At 45.4% G+C, this 24,193-nt stretch overlaps 2 protein-coding genes and 1 non-coding gene across 10 annotated transcripts in view; 1 reads left to right on the plus strand and 2 right to left on the minus strand.

The window, feature by feature from the left end:
- PUS7 (pseudouridine synthase 7) overlaps positions 1 to 19,338 on the minus strand; it is a 186,271-nt gene extending 166,933 nt beyond the window's left edge. Inside the window, exon 1 of one of the 2 annotated variants that reach the window (XM_088480231.1) lies at positions 19,198 to 19,338. Coding sequence is in view for 1 of the 2 variants with exons in the window: in XM_088480230.1 (XP_088336356.1) it covers positions 19,097 to 19,193 (97 nt within the window). In the remaining variant the exon portion in view is untranslated. Of the gene's footprint in view, positions 1 to 19,096 lie in introns of both variants that reach the window. The other variant, XM_088480230.1, reaches the window with a different exon arrangement.
- Positions 10,164 to 10,297, minus strand: LOC148515289 (U8 small nucleolar RNA). Its single transcript, XR_015879426.1, has one exon. It is a non-coding gene; the product is annotated as a U8 small nucleolar RNA (small nucleolar RNA).
- The window catches only part of SRPK2 (SRSF protein kinase 2), a 185,925-nt gene continuing 181,024 nt past the window's right edge, over positions 19,293 to 24,193 (plus strand). For 2 of the 7 annotated variants that reach the window (XM_088480227.1, XM_088480224.1), the window contains exons 1-2: positions 19,293 to 19,550; positions 19,647 to 19,707. In XM_088480227.1, coding sequence (XP_088336353.1) covers positions 19,457 to 19,550; positions 19,647 to 19,707 — 155 coding nt within the window. In that variant the 5' untranslated portion in view covers positions 19,293 to 19,456. Of the gene's footprint in view, positions 19,551 to 19,646; positions 19,708 to 24,193 lie in introns of those variants that run through there. The other 5 variants (XM_088480228.1, XM_088480229.1, XM_088480223.1 and 2 more) reach the window with 4 other exon arrangements.

A 24,193-nucleotide genomic window follows, 5' to 3' on the forward strand; every position in this document is an offset into this window, starting at 1 on the left:
TTCCCGTTTTGTTTAACCTGTAAAAAAACGGGTTAAAAATTTACAAAAAAAAAAAATTACAAAAGCCAAACCAGGCCCAGGCTTGCCAGCCAGTGGTAGTTTCTAAAAATATGGGGAACAAAAAGTGTAGGGTTCCACCGTATTTTAGAAACCAACCCAAGGCTGCAGGGACCAGTTCTGGTTTTAAATATAGGGGTTAAAAAAAAAAAAAAAAAACACGTGGGGATCCCCCTATATTTAAGACCAGCACCAGACCCAACCGACCGGGCTGTAATGCCACAGCCCAGAGACCCAATCACTGGGGCTCCAGGTCCAAAGCATTAGCACCTCAAAACGGTCAGCGCAAGCCGGTGATCTCGGGGGACCACCAAAGAAGGGTCCCCCCCTCCCGAGCACCACAGGCTTACGCTGAAGCCCGGCGCTCTTCCCCATACCCCTGGTTTGGTGGATATGCAGGTAATGGGGGGCCAAATGTAAAACTATTGTTTTTTACAGTGGAACTACAAGTGCCAGCATGCCTGCCATTTTGCACTTGTGGAACAACAAGTGCCAGCAAACATGCGGCACCTGCAACTTCACTGTAAAATAAATAGTTAAAAAAAGACAACACACACACCGTGACAGTATAACTATTACACACACCTACCCATTCACACATACTTTCCTATACCAGATGTATCTGTCCCCTTGTCCAGTAGAATATCCTTAATGAATGGCACTGCAAAGAAAAATTCATACTCGCCTATATCCTGGCGCTGGTCTCCGCAGTATTCCAGGTACTTGTCAAAACAAAAATACGAGTTTACACAACCAACGCAACATCTATCAGTATGTGCGTTGCCACACATACTGATAGCTCCCGAATGCCAGCTGACGGAAGATGCACGGAGCAGGCAGTCCCGAGAGACAATCAGTCCCGCGGACTGTAGAGCGGCTGCTGATTGGCTCCGGCTACTGACAGTTCCCACGAGCGGCTTTAAATAAGGTGATGCAGAAGAGCATTTAGAAGTTTTTTTTAGGGCAAAACAACTATGCCCATCAAATTTGGGGTACTTGAAAATGGGGTTCAGCATATTTTAAACTTGCTAAAGTGACTTAAAAAAATCGTGAAAAATCCACCTGCCGCAAACACCTGCAATCAAAAAAACACTTGGGGCATACTTGGGGACACCCCCAGAGTCAAGTTCGCTAGTTTTTAAGTTTGTACCCCAATTTTTTTTCCCCCCCTTTTTCAAAGTCAATTTTTGGGGTGTCCTTAAGGTTTTTTTTAAAAAATTTTTACATAGATTACCTTTGGGGGACTGTCTGAAGGCTGCACGGGGGTTCCCGAAACATTGCACCCCAAAACCCCAATTCTGCACTTTTTACCGCCTGCCATTCATAGGCAATACTTTGCCGCCTATTACATTGCATTGACTTCCCGCCTAGATAAATTACCGCGAATCCGGACTTAACGCCTCAAATTGAATACGGCCCTTAGACTCCGCACCTGCTTGCCATTGACGCAGCCAAAGAGCTCTTCTAGCTGAGATAGCTAAAGCCGAAGATCTAACAGTAAGACCACATATGTCCTTAGAAGCCTCCCCAAGGAAAGAAGCTGATTCTGCAACCTGTTCGGCCAGCTGAATGAGATCTTCAGTTTGTGTTCCGGTCTTAAGTCCCTCTGCAAGCTGCGTTGCCCAAGCTTCTACAGCCTTATTTACCCAACAGCTAACTAGCGCTGGATGCAGGGATACCCCTGCAACTGTATATATAGACTTTAACGTGTTTTCCAGCTTCTTGTTAGAGGATTCTTTTAGGGAAACAGCACCTGGCACTGGGAGTACTGTCTTTTTAGAAAGACGGGATACTGAGGAATCCACTGCTGGAGGAGTTTCACATAATTTCCTGCTTTCTGGCAGAAAGGGGTAATAAGATAAAAGTTTCTTTGAAATTTGAAACTTCTTATCTGGGTGTTTCCACGCTGAGGTTAGGATATCATCCAACTCCTCTGATGCTGGAAAAGTGGCAGCCTGTCTTTGCTAAACCGTCTATTTTTAGTAAAAGACAGTCACCTCAATCTTCCACATGTAAAACTTAGCGTACTGCAGTAATTAATGCTTCTACGCCCTGAGATGTAGGTTCTGACTCCTCAAGAATCTGAATCGCCTCTTCCTGAACCTTGCCCATCCCTGATTGATTCCAGCGCAAGGGATTCTGAATCAGTCTCTTATGAGGGATATTATAAGAAGAGGCTGCAGGAGGGGCCTGGGACATTACCCTTGTAAGTCCCTCAACAGACCTGGCTAATGAACAAGCCCAATCTGGTTCGGATGATGTCTGTCTGATCACGTCCCTGTCTTTGCGAGCCGCTTCCAACTCTGCAGACAGATTAAACATAACAGATGTCAATTGATCAGACCATATAGGCTGAACTGGTGAGTCAGCAGTCTGAGAAACACACTTGTCACACAGTAGGGAAGTATTAGACTGTCCCTGTGTGAATTTCCCTGCACAATTTTTGCAGGAGAAGGATTTTGTGCAGCCTTAGAACCCTTGTTAGACATGGTTGCAATACACTGACACTGACACACACAGGTGAAGGAACAGTGAGATTAATACAGAGACTGTACAGAAAGGAAAGGGGCAGAGAGGGAGATATGCTATGACCCTTAGCAGCACTAAATGAATAGTGCTATTATAATGCTGTTAAACAGCTGTACTGGCCTGACTCCTGTGTCAGAGAGCCGGGATTGCAGTCAGTCTCCTCGTGCAGCAGAGCTAAAATGGCCGCCAGCCTCTTTAATATAAGCGCTGGGGCTGCTGGGAGGCAGGAGCCGAAGTCTGCTGCTATTTTAGTGTACCCGCCTAACGTACTGGCTCACCTGCTATTCAGAGAGCCAGGACACACTAACCTGAAGGCTGCCACTGCTGCCAGCGGCGGGCTTTTGCTGTGGGAGCCCGCGACGAGAGCCGCATGCAGCGCGTTTTGGGACTCCCAAGAGACTGAGGTCTCTGTAGCAGGAGACCTCAGCACACACCGCAAGCAGTGGCGGTGAGGTCTCCCCGGCAGCTCCAACGGCGCAGAAAGGCAGGGGCAGTGAGCTGCCTGTCTGTGTCCTCAATCCTCAACTGCTGATTGCAGATAGGGCTCTCAATTATTTTTAAAAGAAACTAAGGAGCATAGGTCCAGCTGCAAGGGCACAAATTTTAGACTGCCTGTAGGGGGGAGGGGGAGGAGCTAGCTACCATTAAAAATGTTTAAAGGTGCCAGCTCCCGGTTAACCCACTTATATACCCCTATTGTACTGAGGCCCAGATTCAGAGCCGGACGCTCTGACAGAGCGCTCGCTCCCAGGGCCGTCCCTCTTACTTTTTGGAGCGGCCTCCTGGCCGCTCGCATAGCTGTGGGTGACCACCCACAACTATAGCGAGCGGTCAAAATGATGGTCGCGATGGTCAAGACCATCGCGACCATCGGGCTTGCGATGAGACCCTTGTGGTAGGGTCTCGTCTGCCGCAAGCCCTGGAGTGCTTTTGGCTCTATGAGAGCCAAAAGCACTCCCACTGACATCACTAGTGATGTCAGTGGGGCCGGCCCCAGACGGTAGGCGTTCCCATGGGAACGCCTTAGTCTGGGCAGCCACGCCCCCGGCACGCCCACCAAAGGGGACGTGCTGTCAATCACCATCGACAGCATGCCCCCTTTGGTGCCAGACCCATAATGACGGCTTGGCGAGCGGGTCTGAATCAGGCCCTGAGACTCCAGTATCCCCTAGTGGATGAAGGAAAAAAACAAAAAATATACCTGTCATGTGGCATTTCTATAAAACATGCCTTAAAAAAAAAAAAACATTGAAAACATCAATGATATACATTTGGCAAGTCTCATGTTTAACGCTCTGAGCACAACAAGTGTTAAAATTAAATCTCTCTCTTTGCTTATAGAAGACTGCAAGCATACATTTTATTTTTCTGCACCTCACACAGGGCACAACTAAGGGTGTTGCTGAGTCAGAAGGAACATTGCTCACTTCTTAAGGACAATGGCAAACCAATCCTATAATGTCCATCATGTCCCGCCAAATGCACTTCTGGGGGCTGTCAAAAACTCCAATGGTCGACAACATGTGTTTTTCTGGGTCCTGAACAGTTTTAACACATTTTTCGTCTTATCACGCCATGGGCACACTGTGCCTTGGAGCATACAGCCTCATTCATAATGTTAGCAATTTAAATAATTCCAAGAATTTCACGCTCCTCCGTCTTAAAACAAATCCCTGTAGGATGTATATTATTTACAGTGCCCGCAGGACAGGTTTTTTGTTGTTGTTATTTGCCTGCATCATCAGCCTGAATCTTACTTTTGAAGTTGCTTCTAGTTAAACTTGAACTAAATAGTACTGCATGCACTTGAAGTAGACAACCTAGCAGGGCTGTCTGCAATCTACAGAAGGCTGAGGAGGTGCTATGCTTGGTATCACCTACTGCACACCTGCTACCAACATGGGATTTCGCCAGTAGGCCCGTTTTACCACCGTGAGTGAGAAGGGAAAGTGCCTCCTCTGTTCCAGTGAAGGGCTGCACTGGGGAGAAGCTGGGTGTTGTTATCCATGGCAGGCATTTAGTGGAGTCCGAGCGCCTGCTAGACTGCAGAGCCAGTTGCGCTTGTGTGGCTAGGTTAAGTTGGGGCACACGGGATGTAGTTGGGAAGCAGACGGTCGAAATGCCAATCACTGGCTTCCTGACTGTCAAATCCCAGCAGGGGTCTAATCATAGGAGTCGATATTCCTACGCCGGGAGCCTGACGCCCGGCATACTGAATGAAGGTAAGCTGGGCGGCGGGCGCGGACAGCCGTGGGGTGGGGTTAGGTTAGAAGCTCCCCCCAGGGGGGGGCGGCGGGGGGTTTAGGTTAGGGCAGGGATGGGGATCTGAAGGCCCCCAGAATCATTAGGTCTGGCGCTCAGAGCTTTTATTTTGCTACTCATCTGGCTAGCAGGGCGCCTAGAATGGCACCCTGCAGCTAGAATCTATGCAGCAGTGCCACCTGGAGCATCCTCAGGGCACTTCAGACAGTCACACTGCTGCTTTTACAGCTCCCCGGAGCATCCTCAGGATGCTACAAATGCTGGATGCTGAGGTTAGGGTTAGGCACCCCTAATGGAGGGTTAGAAACAGTTCATTTACTTACCTTGTCGGGATCTACACTGCCGGTCTTCCGGCGTCGGGATTTTAGTTAATCATACAGGTTCCGAGGCACACAAAGCACAGTTGCCGTACAAGGGAGAAGTCCTAAATTACAGTTGCTGCTGCCACGTTCGGTCTTGGGAGATAAGCCGACTCCAGCTTGCATAAATTGTTCCTCCCTTGATAGATTTCAGCTCTGTACTGAAAACTATTTAAACCACACATCTTGCCAAAAATTCTTGCTATCCTGTGTCCCCAGCTGCATTTAAAGTTTTGTTAATTTAGAAAAAATTTTCATGGCTTTTAAGACGAATATGGCCTTTCAGAGTAAAGAGTGATTCCTTTATTAGGTAGTAATTCATCTATGGAGAAGGAGGGATCTCTTCACTTATTGGATGTAGCTTGGGTACAGAAGATCTTAGTCAATAGAATTTTGGAGTTTAGGAATACTGGTGAAGCCTACAAAAGAGGTTGGCCTTTGTCAAAAACTAGAGGCCACCCTGCCCTCCTTCTTTTGGAGGCCATCCTGCCCTCCAGCGCGGCACACAGCTGAGACAGCCTGCGGGTTCTGTCTCCACCCGCGGGTCACAGTGTCCGCGGGTGGTCAAAACGGCGGCGCAGCAGCCACCGCCGGTGAAAGCATGCCGGGCGCACCATTCACTGTGACCGCAGTGCTTGGGGGTTGCCCGGCATGTCCGTAAGTGCCGGACACGCCCCCAGGGGCTACAAAAAAGGGATGTCATAAAGACACGCCCCTTTTCTTTGGCCATGCCCCCTATTCGGGTGCGCACGCCTTTTACACGTGCAGAACTGCCCTAGCTCTAGGTCCGGCACCCTGCCTGCTGCCGGACCTAGAGTGAACACTATAGAGTATTCTCCCTATCTTGGTCAGAGAAATTTCTAATAATCTGACTCGCATAATGTTGAGCTTAGAAGTAGGCAAAGGGAAATGGGAATATTAAAAAAAAAAAAAGTAAAAGTAATACCATCAAATGGGGTATGGAGGCCCTGGGCTGAGATAAATAAAGAAGCACATAGTCAGCAAATGCTGTGGCCCTAATTTCTCTTGATTCCACTTGAATTCTCTGAATATTTGTGCCCTGCTGTATTAAGCGGAGAAGTGGATTCAAAAAGAGATTAAAAAGAAACGGGGAGAAAAGGACAACCCTGCCGAGTATCTCTATACATAGTCACCTCCTCTCCTTGCAGTACATTCAATAAGGTAGTATGTGGAGAATCATAAAAATATCGTACGAGACCAATAAAGTCTTGCCCAAAAGATCTATGCTATAAAATATTATAGAGATGCGGCCATAGGACAGTATTGGAAGAAGAGGGGTTCTGGGAAGAAGCCACGATGGCCACATTAGCCAGACGAATCCCCTTTACTGAATGAGGACTCTTTACAAAGCCAAATTGGCGAGAAGTTAGAAGATTTGGAAGAATGGAATGCAATCTATTTGCCATTATCTTTGCAAGGATTTTAAAATCTACATTTAACATAGTTATTGGTCGATATGAGGTTGCTAATTAGGGATCTTTGTTAAGTTTGAGTAGAAAAATAGTATGAGAAGAATTAAAAAAGTGGGGTAACAATGAGCCTGTCTATGTATTAAGCGATAGAGGTCTAGCAAAATTGGATACACTTAATTCGTAACATTTTGAAATAATCACCAGTGAACCCATCCGTGCCTTGGCCTTTATGGGAAGAGAGGGCTGAAAACCTAAAAACTCATCCATAGCTATATCCTCTTCTAAATAGCTGATCTGATCATTGGACAATTTTAGAAAAGGAGCCCCCTCCAACAGTTCATCTCGCAGGGAGGAATCTACTGGCCTAGAACTATATAAATGTTCATAAAAAGCTTGACATTTTGAAATTATTTAAGAGTTGCGTGTAATAACTAAACCCGTAGATAGATCTTTGAGAGAATGTATAAAACACCTCCTCTGGCATGCCCTAGATATATTTGCCGGCAGTTTGCCAGGTTTATTGCCCCACCTAAAATATTTATTTTTAACAAAATCCAATTTACTATTAGATTGAGATAAAAAGGTATGATTCCAAAAGGTGGCAGGCCTGTTTATATGACACAAGTCTCATCAATATGGTTATCTACATAGAACTTGGCCATAGCTTCCCTGTGTTTCTTTGTTATATAGTTAATGATATGACCTCTTATCACTGCTTTGGAAGTCTCCCAAAGTAGGATCGGATCTTCCCAATGGGCAATATTATAGTCCACGAATTCATTCCATTTAAGATTCAAAAACTTTTAAAAATCTTCGGACTGTGACAAGTACGTCAATGACATGATGCCGCGGGAGAAGGATAATAAAAATAGGATTTTGGTACTTACCAGTAAAATCCCTTTCTCAGATTCCACAGGGGACACTGGAGCTCAAGACACTGGGGTATAGATGGGTGGATGAGTGGAGCTGGCACTTTAAATTTATAAGTGTGAGTGACTCCTACCCCTCTATCCCCCAGAAACCCCAGTTCGAGAATTGGAGCCCGAGAAGACGGAAGAGAATCAGAAGACAAAAACTGAGAAGGAATCAAACAACAAAGACGGCAAAGGCCGAATAAGAACATACATAACAACAGAATGTATGCAGTGTTCTCCCCAGGCTGTTTTTGCGGGTGCACCACCCAGCAAGTATCAGCCTACCACCCGGCACTTTGGGAGCCTGCAAGTGGGGACAGTGTCTGGGAGCTGTATAAAAAGGACCAGATCCTACAGACTTTGGAGCTTTTCATAATCAGACGACTGGGCCTCTAATAAGAAGAGGAGAATTAATATATAAAATGTTATTTCAAGTTTAAATTATTATAAGGTCAGGGTTTAAAACATTTTATTATTGCGAAGGCCCCCATCCAGCTACTTCTTGATACCACCTGGCTGGAAAAAAATTCTGAGAACACTGGTATGCAACATGTGTAACAGAACAGAACATAATAGCAGGTAAAGCAGTGCTGGGAGGGCGTCCTGTCTCCCCTGTGGAATCAGAGAAAAGGATTTTACTGGCAAGTACCAAAGTACAAAGTATCCTATTTTCTACTTCATCCACCAGGGGATACTGGAGCTCAAGAATATAAAACCGGTCAAAAGCCGGGCACGAGCACATACACCTGTCGGATGGCCAGATGCATCCATGTGACATCTGCATAGAAGCAGGCCAAGCACGTTTAGCAGCACCAAAAAGGACAAACCAGGAATCTGACTTCCGCAACGCTGCCATACGGTCCACCAAAATTTGAAAAGCCCGCAGAAATCCACGGTGAGGGAAGACAGAGAGCCATCCAACAGCGAAATCACCCTTGGCTGGATTATGAGAAAGACCGAAAACACCTATCATGAACATGAGAGAAGGAGGCCGAACAGAGATAGCCTCCCAACTCAAAGACCTGCCTATCTGAAGCCAAGGCCAATAGGAGAACCGGCTTCCAAGAGCAGAGATTCAGTTCAAAGTCCTTCAAGTCTCGATGAGAGAAAACTGAGGAACAGCAGAACTAGGATAAGGTCCAATGGAGATGTAGGCTGGACAACGGAGACTGTATTAGGAGCATTCCCTGAGGAAAAAATGTAATCAGAGGGAAAAAAGGCCAGACGGTGCTGACAAAAGAAAATTGACAATGCCGAGACCTAACCCTGGAGAGAACCAAGGCATAACCCAGCGCCCAGATCCCGATGAGGAAGGAAAAGAGACGGGACAACGGAAACAGTGGTGGGAAAACTCCCCTCTTAACACCATAATACATAAGAACACGAGATGCAATGATAATGAACTGATGTCACTGGCTTGCAAGTCCTGAACACTGTGGAAACCAGACTCCAGAACACCGCTACGTCTAAGATAGCAATCCCATCAGCTGCTGTAATCTAGGGTATATGAAAGGACCTAGAAACAGGAGGTCCTGGCGAAAAAGTAGTAGCCAAGGATACCAGACGAGGAACAGTTGGGAGATTTGAGAACCAGGCCAGACAGGCTAGTTCAGAGCCACTAAGAAACTGTGTCCACCTCCCACTTGACACGCTGAGAACTAGCGGAAGAAAGTGAAAAGAAGAGGAACGCGAGATCATACCTCCAAACACTGTCAGAGTGCCTGCAAAATCTGGAGTAGTACCGAGGCACCGGGTGGCTCTGCCTGGAGGCCATGAGATGTCTGCCTGGCCTACCGCACCCACTGAGAAGCTGTAGGGAAAGCCCGCTGACAGTGTCCCAGGCTCCAGAATGAAAGTCCTGACGACTTTGAAAGTCGGCCTCCTAGGTTTCCACTTCTGGAAACCACCCTCAAGATCGCCAAACATGGGGGACTCCGTCGATATTATAATGCCTCTGCCTCGCCCTAGGCCCTTCGGCTGCCCGTCCATTGTTGAAGGATGATGTACTCGATGGCAGTGACTTAGTCCGACTGGATTCGAAGAGGCCGACCCTCGAGAAGGGGGGAAGCCTCCAGAAGAGGGTGAAAAATCAAGTTCCATCACATTGATCGGTAGCGTCGCCTCGTGATGCGACCATTGACTCTGAAAAGATTGTCCAGAACAACCATTAATATCTAGAGTATGTTAGCCAAGGTGTATCACTCTAGCACATAAGGAAACAGGTATGTTAAAACTATGGACACATGTATTTCAGAAAGCAATGTGGATATAACCCCGAAGGAGAATTATTGCAATAAGGATCGTCAGACCAGGTCTATCCGACATAAACGGATGGATCACCCACCGGAGAAAAAACAAATACAAAATAACAAAATGTAGAAGTTTACGTATACTAGGTCAGTGCGAAGCAGAGTTAAAGCTTTCGCTCAGGTTCGTCTAGCACCAGTCCATATAGAAGGAAACAATGAATATAGAAAAACTCCTAGGGTTTAGAGCCAAACTGACATGAAAGGAAGAACCCTACAGGGACAGATGTCTGCTAGTACAGGCGTTATATCAGAGTGTAAAGATGTACAGTGAGCCTGTCATTCTTATAATAGTTTTCGGGTATCAGAATGTCACCCACCCAGTTTGCCAGTCAAGGCGGTGCTGGGGATCAGGGTAATCACATACTCAGTCTCCCCCAGTCATCATGTTTGTTTCTCCATAAGGAGGAACAGGTAAGGATCAACCTCACTGATGGTAATCCGAGACAAAAGTGCTTGTCTATAAAAGTGGCCTTACCTGCGAGCGACTAGGGACCTTGGTCTCTTTGTGACTCTTCACTGACCTGTGTTCAACGATGCCAATATCCTCATGCAGGTAGAGTACTAGCAGTTTCCACAGGACGTCTGACGCCGTACTTTTACAACCCATTTCACACAGCCACGTTATGTAAACGTGATTGCTGGGGGCTCACTCACCCGATGTGACAGGTGACGCCATGTGAGGGCTGCAAGGGGCTCTTGTCTCTTGAGCTTCCCGCTCTGCTGACTGCACTGAGGTCCGGGTCAGTGCTGGAAAGACCACTGACCAGCAGCGCTATAATAGGGGTCCACTGTGCCGTTGAGTGGTAGCTCCGCCCCCTCTCCTTCCCACTGGCACCGGAACGGCGTCCCCAGTCTGCAGCTACTACAGGACTTTTCTATATTACAAAAGCCCCTGGCCTTATTGGTGACTGTTAAGCAGTCACCTTAAGCAGTGTACCACAGAGGTTTGCTATTCTACAGCGCTGTTAAGGCGCGGATCACTCCCTCTGGACTTAAAAGTAACAGCATACTGCCACATGCGTGTACAAACGCTGCCCAAATAAACGCAAGCGCAGGGAGAGGGAAAACCGCAGGTTATTCCATTTCAGTCCCCTGCTAGTCAGGGGATGAGGTCATACTTACCGTGCTGCCAGCATCAGGTCCTGCAGTCGGCAATGTGACATGGACACATCCTCTATATTAGGTTGTGGCATGTCCTTTCCCTGAGATAGTGTCAGGGTGCCTGTGACCCGGACACTCACTCTATAATAGTGGTGGCGGGTCTCCTGATGCGTCCGTGTACCAGGCTGACAGACGCAGCTGTCTGTCTACTTGTCCTCAATGCTTGTGAGGAAGCTATAAATGAAAATAAAGAAAAAAAACAAACAAAAAAAAAACCAGTAAAATACTAAGTATGGGCTGGAGTGACCGGCTCCTTCAAAGCACAATTCTAAAACTGGGGTTTCTGGGGAATAGAGGGGGAGGAGTCACTCACACTTAAAAATTTAAAGTGCCTGCTCCACTCATCCACCCGACTATACCCCAGTGTCTTGAGCTCCAGTGTCACCAGCTGGATGAAGGAGAAAAGACATACTAACCGGGGCATTGTCATCACCTAATGGATGCGTTGTGAACAAAAGAGAACAAGGAGTCTGCTTTCAATATGTAACCAATTCTCAACAAAGTAAGATAGACTGCGGAGGGGTGAGTGAACGATCAGTCTGTGGGGTTAACGATGCGCCAGGGATCAACCAACCCAATGGGGATTTAAACTTAGCAATGTGTTGCCAAGTAGAGTGTTGGGGTAAGATATAAGGGAGGGACTTGTCTATGTGAGGGATCATCTGCAGTATTATCCACCCCCTACCTATCAATCTCGGGGTGTCCCACTGAGCCAGGAAATTAGATAATTCTAATAAAAACTCTGAGGGGTTGTTTGGGCCATATAAATTCAATAACGTGCATCTCGTATCAGAGCGAGATACTCAAATCTAGCCTTCCCCCAAATCTAGATATTGATCCAAAATCGTATACTGCCAACTACAACTCAACAATATAGCGACTCCTCTAGCCTTAGTACGAAAGGGAGCAGATATGCACTCCTGAATCCAAGCATCTCTCAAAGTAGAGACATCCCCAGCTCTCCAATTTGTCTCTTGTAAAAAACATTATTTGCGCCCCGACACGTTTGAGGTAACACTTTTCCTTTTAATAGGCAAGTTGAGGTCTCCCACGTTCCACAAGACTAGCGTTCCCACTAGGCTGTTTCAGCGGGGCGCCGCGCCCTGCCCTATTTCTGAAGGGCAGAAAGCACCCTGCCCTCCAGCGCGGGGCCCCGCTGAGACAGCCTGCGGGTTCTGTCTCCATCCACGGGTCGCAGTGTCCTGCGAGTGGTCAAAACTGCAGCACAGCGGTCACCGCCGGTGAATGGATGACGAGCGCATGCGCCCAGCATCCATTCACAGTGACCGCAGCGCTTGGGGGCTGCCCGGCATGTCCGTAAGTGCCGGGCACGCCTCCAGTTGTGGCAAAAAGGGGAACGCATCAAAGACATGCCCTCTTTTCTTTGGCCAAGCTCCCTTTTGGCCGCGCACGCGCCCAGAAGTGCCCTGTCCCTAGGTCTGGCGCCCTGCCTGCTGCAGGACCTAGAGTGAACACTACAAGACTAAGTTAAGATCAGGGCTGTGAGTAGTGGGAGCAGATAAGGTGAGGGGATGACATTATCCAATACCCTGTCGGGGGGGGGGGGGGGGGTTGTTTATTAAAAAAAAAAAAAAAAGATGAAAAAGCCAAACATCTCCCCGTTTCAGCCTATAGGGAGATCCATTATAGTAAGAGGAATCGCACAGCATATCCTTCCAAAAAAATCTACATACAGTAATAGAACATATGTTGCACCAGGCAAATACAAAACAAGCAACAAAATATAAACAGACAAACTTGAAAAAAATACATTTGAGTGTATCACATATTAAAACACCCAAAACATTGTTTCTGAATCCACCACATTCTTAATTTTCCTACCAAACAAACCAGAGGCACCTCCCAAAGTATAGGGAGATGACTCGCAATATATTAGTATGTGAACTTGTAGCATAAACCCAAACAAGAGCCAAAACGGCAAAATAGCGCCCCCTAGTTAGTGAACAGCAAAAAAATGTGGGCTCACTCCAGGTCTCAGTGTATCAATAAGCATAAAGCACCTTTAAACCGAAGTTACATATCAAACTATCATCTATTAATGCTCAAGAGAAAGATTAAGTGACCGCAGTGGGGAACGGCTCTGTAAAAAGTGGGCCTCAGCTTTGTCAGGATCAGTAAAAAAATAGTGTTTGACCATCGATATCCACTCAAAGTCCAGCTGGAAAAAAAAGAGCAAATCTGAGATTATACTCTACCAAATGACGACAGACTGGAGAAAAAGCTTTCCTTTTCTGTGCCACTGACGCAGAAAAATCTTGAAAGATCAGAATGTGCCGGTCTTCTACAGTTAGTTGGGGACATCTTCTAGCCACCATCATAATTCTCTCTTTTGCCCTAAAGCCCAAGAATCTAGCTATGACAGGGCGAGCACCATTCTTATCTCTGTCAGGGCCTAGACGATGTGCTATTTAAATCTGTGGCAGAGATATGTCAGCAGAAAGGTTTAAAGCACGGGGTAATGGAAAACTAAGATAGCCCATTAGTTGCTGAACTTTTATGGACTTCGGAATTCCAATAAAGCGCTAATGGTTTCTCTGGTCCGTTTTTAGATCATCTAATTTATCGGCCATGGAATTTTGATATTGAGTTTGGGATTCGATTGTAGCTTGAAATGAGTGAATAGTATCTTCGGCATCGTTCAGTCGCTGTTCAAGGCCAGAAATACAGGAAGTATTAGCATCAACTTTAGTCATGGCTACATATAGCAAGGCTTGCATGGCTTCAAACTTTTTGTGGATTTGAGACATGAAGGCCCTGGTCATCGCTTCCACCATGTCTGCAATAGATGTCTGGGCCACAATGACCCCTTGTTCAGAATGGACATTATCCACAGCAGTGAAGGAACTGGAAGAACCCTGATGAGATGCTGCTAGCTGCTTTATTTCCGATCATTCTTAACAGAGTATCTTCTGAGTGGTCACATGATTGGCATGTTCTATCGAGAAATTTATCCATCCCCCTCAAGCCGCCCAAAATAAAATTAAAGCGGTCACCTACGTTAAATTACGAAAAGCTGAATAAGACCTGGAGTGAATATTCCACATCCAGATGACAAAGATATTTAACATTGATGTATCTTACAGTTGTTGTCTAATACAAACTATGATTTCAGTAAAAGGAAAGTTTTTTAAACAAGACTCAAAACACAATTTGTTAAATCATCAATTGAAATAGGCACTAGGGCAGCATAGTAAAATTAGTGTTTATACTGAAAATTAAATGGGCTCGATTCAATTGGATGCAAATTAAATTCAGCGTGCGGTTAGGTCGGAGAATGCAGAATATAGCATCGTGCCTGTACTTATGTCAGATTTCTGCTCGCATCCCTGGAGGGATGCGAGAAGAAATCCTTAACAGCACGCAGAATTGAATAGCTCCCTCCCAACGCTATGTAAGAACTGTTAAATTGAATCGAGCCCAATGTGGCTATTGTCTTAAAAACAAATTGTTGCTAAAGATTGCATACAAGAATTGTCAGGGTAAAGGAGGCAATCACAATAAGCAATTGAAAACCCAACTACTACTTAAAGCTGCTCGATACTAAATAGACCAGCCACATTTAGACATTGCAGAACATATTATGCGTTAAATCCCAAAAAGTAAGGCCACCCAAATGATTAAAAGAACATTCTAGGATTCACAGATAAGTATATATCATAATACTGTTTAAAGAGACGAACTTCTGAGATAACCCCCACTAGAGGGCACAGTTAACTATACAGCAAATCAACTTAGTAATACAGTATATATAGAATATTCTTTATGATTGATGTGAACCTTAGGTTTAAATAAGTTACAACAATAAATAAGACTACAAGCCTGATCCAGAAGGTTGTAGAGTCCCAGCCATTAAAAAGCAATGAAGAAAAGACCTCTCCACATACTCTCCAGAGCAAGGCACGAGAAGAGGACTTTGGCAAAGTTTAAATGGACTCGCTGACTTATTCCATGAAATGAGAACACAATACTAGAAGTATAACTTTTCATCCCAATATATTGTCTGACAAACTAATTAGTAATGTCCAGGATAAATCCAGACCGCCGGCTTTCCGACTATCTAATCCTGGTACGGTAAAAATGACAGGCGTCGAAATTCAGACGCCTGTCATTAGACCTACACCGCGAGCCCGACACCCGGCTTACCGATTGAAGGTAAGCCGGGCGTGGACAGCCACGGGTGTAGGTTAGAGACTCCCGGGGGGGACTTAGAGTTAGGCACTCCATGGGGAGGTTAGGGTTAGGCTAGGGGAAGGGGGGGTTAGGGTTAGGCACCCCACCCCTGGGAGACTTAGAGGGGTATTCAATATGAAACGTAAACTTCGCTGCCGAAGTTTACGTTTCATATCAGAGTTTTTACCTGCGTTAAAGTATCGGGCGTGCGCCCGCTTATCCCCGTATTCAATATGAAATGAACGAAAACGGGAGACTCCGAAGTTGGATTTGTGTAGTTACAAATTTTTCCTTAAAAAAATTGTAGAACCCCCCTAAAGTTGTAAAAACATGGGGGATCACTATGGGTACCCCTGTTTTAGCCTGTACTTGAAAGTCGGGGATTTAAATAGCCGCAGCAGGTGTTTTTTCCCGACATAGAAGAAGTGTTGCAGAAGAGCACTTAGGTTATTTTTTTCATTTTTTTAAGTGGTCCCATCAAATTTGGGGTACATGAAAATGGGTACTAGCATATTTTTATGTCCCTAAAGTAAGTTTTTAAAAATTGTGCACCTGCCGCTATAATTCTATTCTAGAAAACACCTGCCGCATACTTGCAGAATAGCCCTGAACCTATTTCCCTATTGTTAAACAATTTTTTCCCATTTTTTTTTTCACCCCAATTTTGAAGTTAATTTTTTGGGGTTTCCCTATTTTTTTTTTTACTTTTTTTGACAGTTCTTTTTTAAATGTCATTCCCAGGGGTGCAGGCTATTTTTTTTAAGCCTGCACCCCTAAACCCCAATTCTGCACTTTTTTTCGACACCTATTCAATGGTGAAAAGTTATCCCCGTTTCTTTATCAAAGACTTTTCGAACCTGCGTTAAGTCTTTGAAATTGAATACGGTGTAAAAGTAAAACCTGCGATAATGACGTCAAAAGTGCGATATTAACGCAAAAACGATGTTTTTGCTCCCATATTGAATACCCCTATTAGGGTTAGACTGTGGAAAAGGGGTGGGAGATTAGGGTTAGTGAATACTTACCTTTTGACGTTCGGGATCTTCAACCTTGCCGGGCTTCCATGCGGCCGGCGGTAATACCTACTACACCCATAATGTTCACCGACCACAGAGGATGAAGCGAGTGTTCCTGGAGAGAAGATAGAGGTAGAAACAGCAGGGAAGGTAGCAGGACCAAGATTGGGGTAAGGAGGAGAAACACAAGGAATTGGAAAGAGTGCAGAAGGGATAAAAAATGACAATACAAACGGGGAAGAGACACTGGAACGCCTGGATCAGACAGGAGGGGACCGGTAAGCTAGCCAAGTGTGGTCTGCGGTACAAGAGCACTGTTCACTGCAGCTGCAGAGAGAACACACCTAGCATCGAACAGAAGACCAGTACCACCACCCAGCGGAGGAGCCAGAAGTCCGGGGAGTCAGCAGAAGATCACTTATGTATATACAGGTTGAGTCTCCCATATCCAAATATTCCGAAATATGGAATATTCCAAAATACTGAAGTTTTTTTTTAGCATGACTGAGATAGTAAAACCTTTGATTTTTGATGGTTCAATGAACACAAACTTTGTTTAAAGCACAAAAGGATTAAAACTTGTATAAAATTACCTTCAGGCTCTGTGCATATGAAACATAATTGAATTTCATATATGTACACAAACTGTGTTTGAGCCACAAAATTATTGAAAATATGGTATAAAATTACCTGCAGGCTGTGTGTAGAAGGTTATATAAAACATAAATGCATTCTGTGTTTAGATTTGGGTCCCATTACCAAGTTATCTCATTATGGTATGCAAATATTCCAAAATACGGAGTATTCCAATATCCAAAATACTCCTGGTCCCGAGCATTTTGGATATGGGAGACTCAGCCTAAAATTAACAACCCAATGCAAAGGGTCACGGAAGCAACAAGTCCACCGGACTCAAGGATGGAAGCAGTGTCCAGCCGGTGTCAGAGACAGACAGAACATTAAAACTTTAATACAAAAAAAACAACAACTTTTTTTTCCCCCAACCCTGAATACAAAAGTAATTTGGGTGCAGTGATTGGCCCAACCACTGCCTGTTTTAAGTAGCCTAAACCACAAGATGTGAAATGCTAATTAGGCAACTGTTTTGAGCACGAGGAAGAAGGATGGCATGGCGTCTATTTTTTGCAAGCTTGGCTAACGAATGACAATCACAGTAGTGACCCTTCAATTGTATACAGTAGTTAAGGACCCAGGAAATATTGTAGGCCATTTTTAAATGCCAGTTTAGATCTGCAATCTGATGCCAATTACTAGCATGTTGTACTGAGGTGTAGAAAGCCATCCTCCTTATAATACTCTGTCCCACCTGGTTGAAGCAGGCACCCAGCCCACCTATATATGTGCATGACTATACCCCACCATCCCTCTCTGCTTCCCTGAACATGGGCAGAAAAATTTTATTTTTTTTGTACTCCCCATAAAATCCCTTCCTCGAAGTCCATATGGCACTGCGGTAGTACTTACAGCTGGGTTAGAATCCAGCAGTAGGAATTTGACACTGAACTAGTTAAAGAGAACTCAGCCCCCTCTAACACCTCCATCCTCCACGGATCCTCAGTTTATTCCATTAGCAAAGCTGCATGGAGGAAGAACATAAAACTATGAACAGACAACCACAATAAAAGGCGCAATGGCCCAAACAAGAACAACATATCAGGGAGGGATCGCAGTGTCCCTCAAAAAGGACTTTGAGGAAAGGATTTTACAGTGACAAAAGATAATCCAATTTCCAGTACCATCCATCTGCGGTACTACGTACACCTGGGAATTCACAAAGCAAGCTAAAAGGAGGGGTGGGGGGTGGAAGCATCTGGGTAGAGTCGCACGAAGAAATTTTACACCCAAAACTGGGGAACCCCTCCATACCAAAAGTATGGAAACTAACATTTGTAAAGGTGTGCACAGAGGACCAGGTAGCTGCACAGCAGCTCCACCGAGGCTCAGTCGCAGACCGCCCAAGAAGCCCCAACAGCTCAAGCCCAAAGAGAAGCTGGCACGTCGTCTTTAGGGCACCCGGGGGGGACATAGGGTTAGGCACCCCCCGGGAGGGTTAGGCTAGGGGGACGGAGGGTTAGGCACCCCCAGGGGGTTCTTAGGGTTAGGCAGCGGGGAAAGGGGGGGTTAGGGTTAGGTTAGTTTATACTTACCTTAGCGACAATCGGGATTTCCAGCGCTGTCGGGCCTCCGCTGCCGGGAAGTCTGCAAAACTACCCGATTCGAATGGAAAATGACGAAGAGAGGTTTGCAGGCCAGAGCTACCAACAGCTCCCAACTATCATCTCACAGGTTGTGTTTGAAAAATGACAGTTGGGAGCTGATTGGCTGGCACCTTATCACTTTATCACTCTGTCTCCTAACTATGCTTAGTAAATAGACCCCTAAGACCACGAGCTAACAGTAGTTCGTGAGCTACAGGTTGGAGATCACTGCTTATAGATAGATGAAAGCAGCATCTGGTGGTCTGACACAGAGCCCTCCATTGGTATATGGTTACGGTAGCTTCTCAGGTGCCATGTATTGGGCGGTCATGACAGTACACTCAGTGTACATATTTACAGCTCTAAGTGGGGTGAATATATTGTGGGCAATGGAAGAGGTGCTCCTTCAGGGCAGGAGCCTCCACTGTCTCCCATAGCTCTGCCCCTGATTAGGTACATGACATCCGGTGTATAATGTGAACGCTATCTCACACACTGTGACAGGCACCATGTACCAGAGCTCATTCCAATAACAATAACTACATTAGAGAACAGACGTATGGTGAGAGTACTGGTGCGGGGGATCTAACGCCCTGTATGGACGGAGTGGCCCGGCGGTATGTCAGGCCCCTGTACCATGACTGACCTGTCACCGAAGAGAGGTGCGGCACTACAGCCCGATATTGGATATAGATAGAGAGGGTAGAAAGCGTGGAACGAGACCCGAGTACAGCACAGAGCATCTACCTCCACCGACACTACACGTGCGGCAAGCAAGAGTCTTCTTCACACCCGCCACCGCTCCCACCTGACTTCAAGTCCTCCCAGCCACCAACGAGCTAGCCACAAGGCAAGAGCGCCCCCTACGCTGTCTGCGCTGCTGTACGCTGAGGGAGGCAGCAGCGGTTGCCTAGGAGAAGAGTCAGAGGAGGGAGCGGGTGACGCAGTGTATAGGAGGCAGCAGGAGCGCGTAGTGCGGCGCGATCTCTCACACACACGGCTGCTCATGGAAGCCGAAGGCTGCGCCTGCGTGCACAGAGCCCCGGCCGGCACCGGCAGCAGCATCGTCCAGAGCAAAGGGGAGATGATCTCGGGGAAGGGTAAGAGGCAGCGCCGGCCTGGGCACCCCTCCTCTGCTTGTCGCCATTGTCACCGTGCCCAGCATATAGTAACGTGTGTCTCTGTTCCTTCCCCAGTGCTGGCCATGCAGGCCCGGAAGAGGAGGCCGAAGGGAAAAAAGGAGAAGGCTCGAAGAAAGTGAGTAGTTGTTGTCACTTGGGGAGGAGAGCCGGGGTCGGGCTGTCACTGTTTGTCAGTGCCCAGCAGCATCATCTCCACAGGTGACCCTATGTACCACGCTGCTGATTCTTATTTATTCTACAACTTTAATTCAGAATATAGTGGACCTAAGAATTTATCAATGGCAAATATTTTGCTTTCATATTTGTAACTATCATGTGGTTACAGCTGTTATTTTACCATTTGTCCTCTGTAGTGATGCCATCATTGTTGCAGTGTGCTGATGACTGCTACTATTATATGATCTCTATAATGATGTAGTAATCCAGTGTGTAAGATAGATGTAGGTAATGTGAGACTAATTCTTGACTGAAACTTCATGATTCATACGTTACTCATGTTGTAAATAGGCTGTGCTTCTTGTGATCATTATGCTGATATATTTGTGGATATAAATTGGTTTGTTTTTATACAGAGACAACAATGGTAGAATATTTACGCATAAATAATGTAAATTGTCATAGGCAAATTTAGGATTGGAGGATTCCAGTTACCCAGAGGGACTTCCACCACAGTCCTGACAATGGCTTTGTGTCATGACCACAATACTGTAGTATATAATATTATTCCATCCCTTAAATAGAACATGCTGCATAAGGTACGGAACGTCAGGGCCGTAACTAGGGTAGTGCGGCCTGTGCCATAGCACAGGGCACCGTAGGACAAGGGGCGCTGTTCAGGCCTGTCCATTATCTGTTTATTATCATTCTCACTTGTAGCTTCCTCTTATTTCATCCTCAGCATCTCCTGGCCTCCCCTATCTCTTCCCTGGCCCTTCCCCATGAGGCTATGACCCTTTTCTGGGTGCGATATGTCCCTATTTGAAAAATGGGGGGCGCCAATGCTCTTTCTGGCACAGGGCTTCAAAAAGTCTAGTTACGGCGTAGCTGCTGTGCATGCACAGTTGCAGGAGTATTTTTTATTTTTATTTTTTTTCGCCAAGTCTGCTGTTTGGGAGGTTCTTAGCACTCAATTGTTTTGTTTTATTTCTGTACCTGGTACAATAAAGACTGGCTCCGACCAGCTTGTACGAGAACCCCAGAATTGTGTCCTGTTTCTCCGGCTGCAGTGTGTGTAAAGAGGGAGTCCGTCTACCCCATCCCGACTGTGTCACTATATATAGATAGATAGATGTGTAAGGGAGTTAGATATTAAGCAGTGCATAAGGTTTTATGCCTTGTGCAATATTATTGTTATTGTGAATTTTTTTTTTCATGACTATAAATATCCTTTAATGTTGTAAGATTATGGGCCGTATTCAGTTAGCCGCGAAAAGTTTCCACCGATGTTGTCATTCTCCAGGTGAATACTTATCCCAGTATTCAATTCCAAAGACTTTGTGTACGCGAAAAGTCAATGCATTGGAATAGGCGAAAAAGATTTGCCTCTGAATGGGAGCGAAAAAAAGTGCAGAATTGCGGCTTTTGGGTGCAATGTAGCCGGAACACCTTCAGCCTTGGGACAGGCCCCCAAAGATAAACTGCGTCAAAAAAAAGTTTAAAAGATACTTTAGATCACCGCAAAAAAGTACTTTCGTTTTGGGGGCGAAAAAATCCAAAGTTATGGGACAAACTTAAAAACTAGCAAAATAAACTCCAGGGGGTCCCCCAAGTATGCCCCAGGTGTTTTTTTTAATTGTAGGTGCTTGCTGAAGGTGCGTTTTTTAAAACTCTACTTTAGCGATCTTTAACCATACTTGCACCCATTTTCATGAACCCCAAATTTGATGGGACTAGTTATTTTTGCCCAAAAAAACTGCTAAATGCTATTCTTCACCACTTGTGCAAACATGCTAAATAGCAGCTATTGAGAGCATTTAAGCACCCCAAATACCTTCAGCAGGGCTATTCGGGGGCATCTATAGTGATCCCCAATGTCAGTGCATCTTTTGGGGGGTGTCAGGCTGATGTCCCCAAATCGCCTGTTTGAGTTTCGTCGGGTCCCGTTTTCGCGTCCTTTGGAATTGAATAGGGCGAAAAGCTGCCGCGCACGAAAAGTGTGTTCTCCATAAACACACGATGTAGGCGGAAAGTCCGGTAGGCGAAAAGGACTGGATTTTTCGCAGCTGACTGAATATGCCCCTTTGAGTGTTTTACTATTACAGTAGTCAATCTAGGATTTGTGCCCCACACCTTACTTTATGTACATGTGTGTATATTTGATATAGCTTTGGATACAAAGGCAGTTTTCGGGTTTTGTTTCTCTCCCACAAATTGCTCAATTTTATACTGCACATGTGCATAAAAGGCTCTCACGCGTCTTTAGCCTGTGACATATTTTGCACTTACAACTCCTTTGTTCTCTCCTTGCACTAGCGAAGGGGAACATCCAGTATATATTTGTATATACAGTGTCTGTGTATATATAATATGTATATATACTGTATACAATTGTAATCCACAGGAAGGGATAAAAGGTACTCTCCAGTCTTTGTGTAAAATTTGCAAAAGAAAGTCACACATTTATTTTAACATACCCAGTGGTACACCCACCATACACCAATGTTTCGGACCTTCTAGGAGCATATTTTTATTTGGCGCACTTATCTAGCACTATGGTTATTTGTATTAGCTGACTTATTTTCAGTATATTCTAGATGCCCATCTAACTAGTTTGTTTATATAGATGCGATCCATTGTTTTGGAACGCTTATTTAAATAAAGGGGGCGGAGCTTAGGGGCCAAAGCCGGCTCATATTCTGGTGTTGGTCTGCATTACTTTGAGGCATTACTTTGGATAATTGAATCTTTAGTGTCCGGAACAGTTCAGACCTTCCCAAACGCGGTCCTCAAGGCACCCCAACAGCTTAGGTTTTGGAGGTATCCATGGCTGTGTACAGGTGGTTAAATCAGATTGACTGAGGAACTAATTAAGTCACATGTGGTCAAGCATAGATATCCTTAAAGCCTGGACTGTTAGGGTTCCTTGAGGACCGAGTTTGAAATCTTCTGGAATAGTTATAGTTTGGACCAGACTTAGGGTGGAATTCAATTGAGCACAATAATTTTTCGTGCGGTGGAAACTGGGTTTTACCGCAATTTTTTTGGGGGGTGGGGAATTCAATCATGCTCCATTTTTACCGTTTGATAAGTTCCCCTGTTTTGGGCAAAAACAGAGGATCCGGGAAAAGTTCCCGGATCCATGTGTTTTCGCGATTGCGGCCGCGAATAAAACGGCACTTATCGGGGGTTCCTGCCTTTTTAGTTCTTTTTTTTTTCCTGTGGGGGGCATGGCCACGCCTCCCACGATTAGGCCATGCCCCTGATAAGTCCTGAGTCTTTGTGGCTAAAGGTGCCCACACACAGCGATTTTTTACACGATCTGGCCGATTCCGACGCATTGGAACGACAGATCATGTAAAATATGGCCAAATTGTGAGTCCCCACTCACGATCACGATGCGATGCGCGTCCCCGCTGGTCGCACATCGCATCGTCAGATCTGCCGTGCAGTATGGCAGATCTGACAATCTAGGACGCGATGCATTGTAAAATGTCTGGATGCAGGAGAGATCGTATGAAGATTGGACACCAAATCCTGTGCAGAGCTGCCGGGGAGAGTTTCAAGGGAAATCGTACACATTGGCTGATCGTGAGCACATCGCTATGTGTGTGGGCACCTTACCTGAATTAGTCTTGGGAATCAGTTAGCCAGCAGTAAAGTACCGCAAATTATTGATTACTCCCACACTCTCTAAAACATTAAGTTGCACTGGGAGCACTTCCCATAGGAAGTGACGTCACATCCGGTTCATGTGTTCCACCGGATGGAACGCACTTCGAATTGAGCGTGCGCTTTGACTTACTACTATGGTATTTAGGAAGCCATCTGGGGAAGGTAAGCCATTTCTCCAGAGCTGAACCTTCAGTATTTTGAGTACTTTACTGATGACTTGTTTACATGCTGATTGCTTGAAAAAGCAACGGATGGGACTGAAACGTTGCCATGGATAAGAGGCATGGATTAATGAATAAATAGTTTATCTTGGCTGCATCTTTCTGGTGAATGCCTTCAGTGAAGTTTGTATTCATGCCTGACTACCTGGATGGATAGCATTGGCCGAAGAAGTACACCCTCTTGCTGATTAATGCTGTGTATGTCAGTGTGGGACTTTTTGGGGAAAAAATATATATATATATTTGTATGAGTGTGTGTATATATTATGTATATGTGTGTGTGTTAATATTTCGTTAAATTGAAAGCACCTTTTCATTTTTGATTTGGTTTATAATTCCCAACTATGTGGCAGCGCAAACAAAAACACACCTGCTGAGAGTTTTTATTTTAATACATTTCCACAATAAAGGACTTTTGTTTTTGTTTTTTCTACTTATTATCCAGTAATGCCTATGCTTACCATGATTTTATGTATTTACTTATAAGAGTGGCCCAGTTATTAACCTGGGTGATTGGCAAGCTGATTTTACATACCTTTCACAGATCTT

This window comes from Taudactylus pleione, unplaced genomic scaffold (genome assembly GCF_031769625.1).
Source record: "Taudactylus pleione unplaced genomic scaffold, aTauple2 ptg000251l, whole genome shotgun sequence".
Taxonomy (NCBI): Eukaryota; Metazoa; Chordata; class Amphibia; order Anura; family Myobatrachidae; genus Taudactylus; species Taudactylus pleione.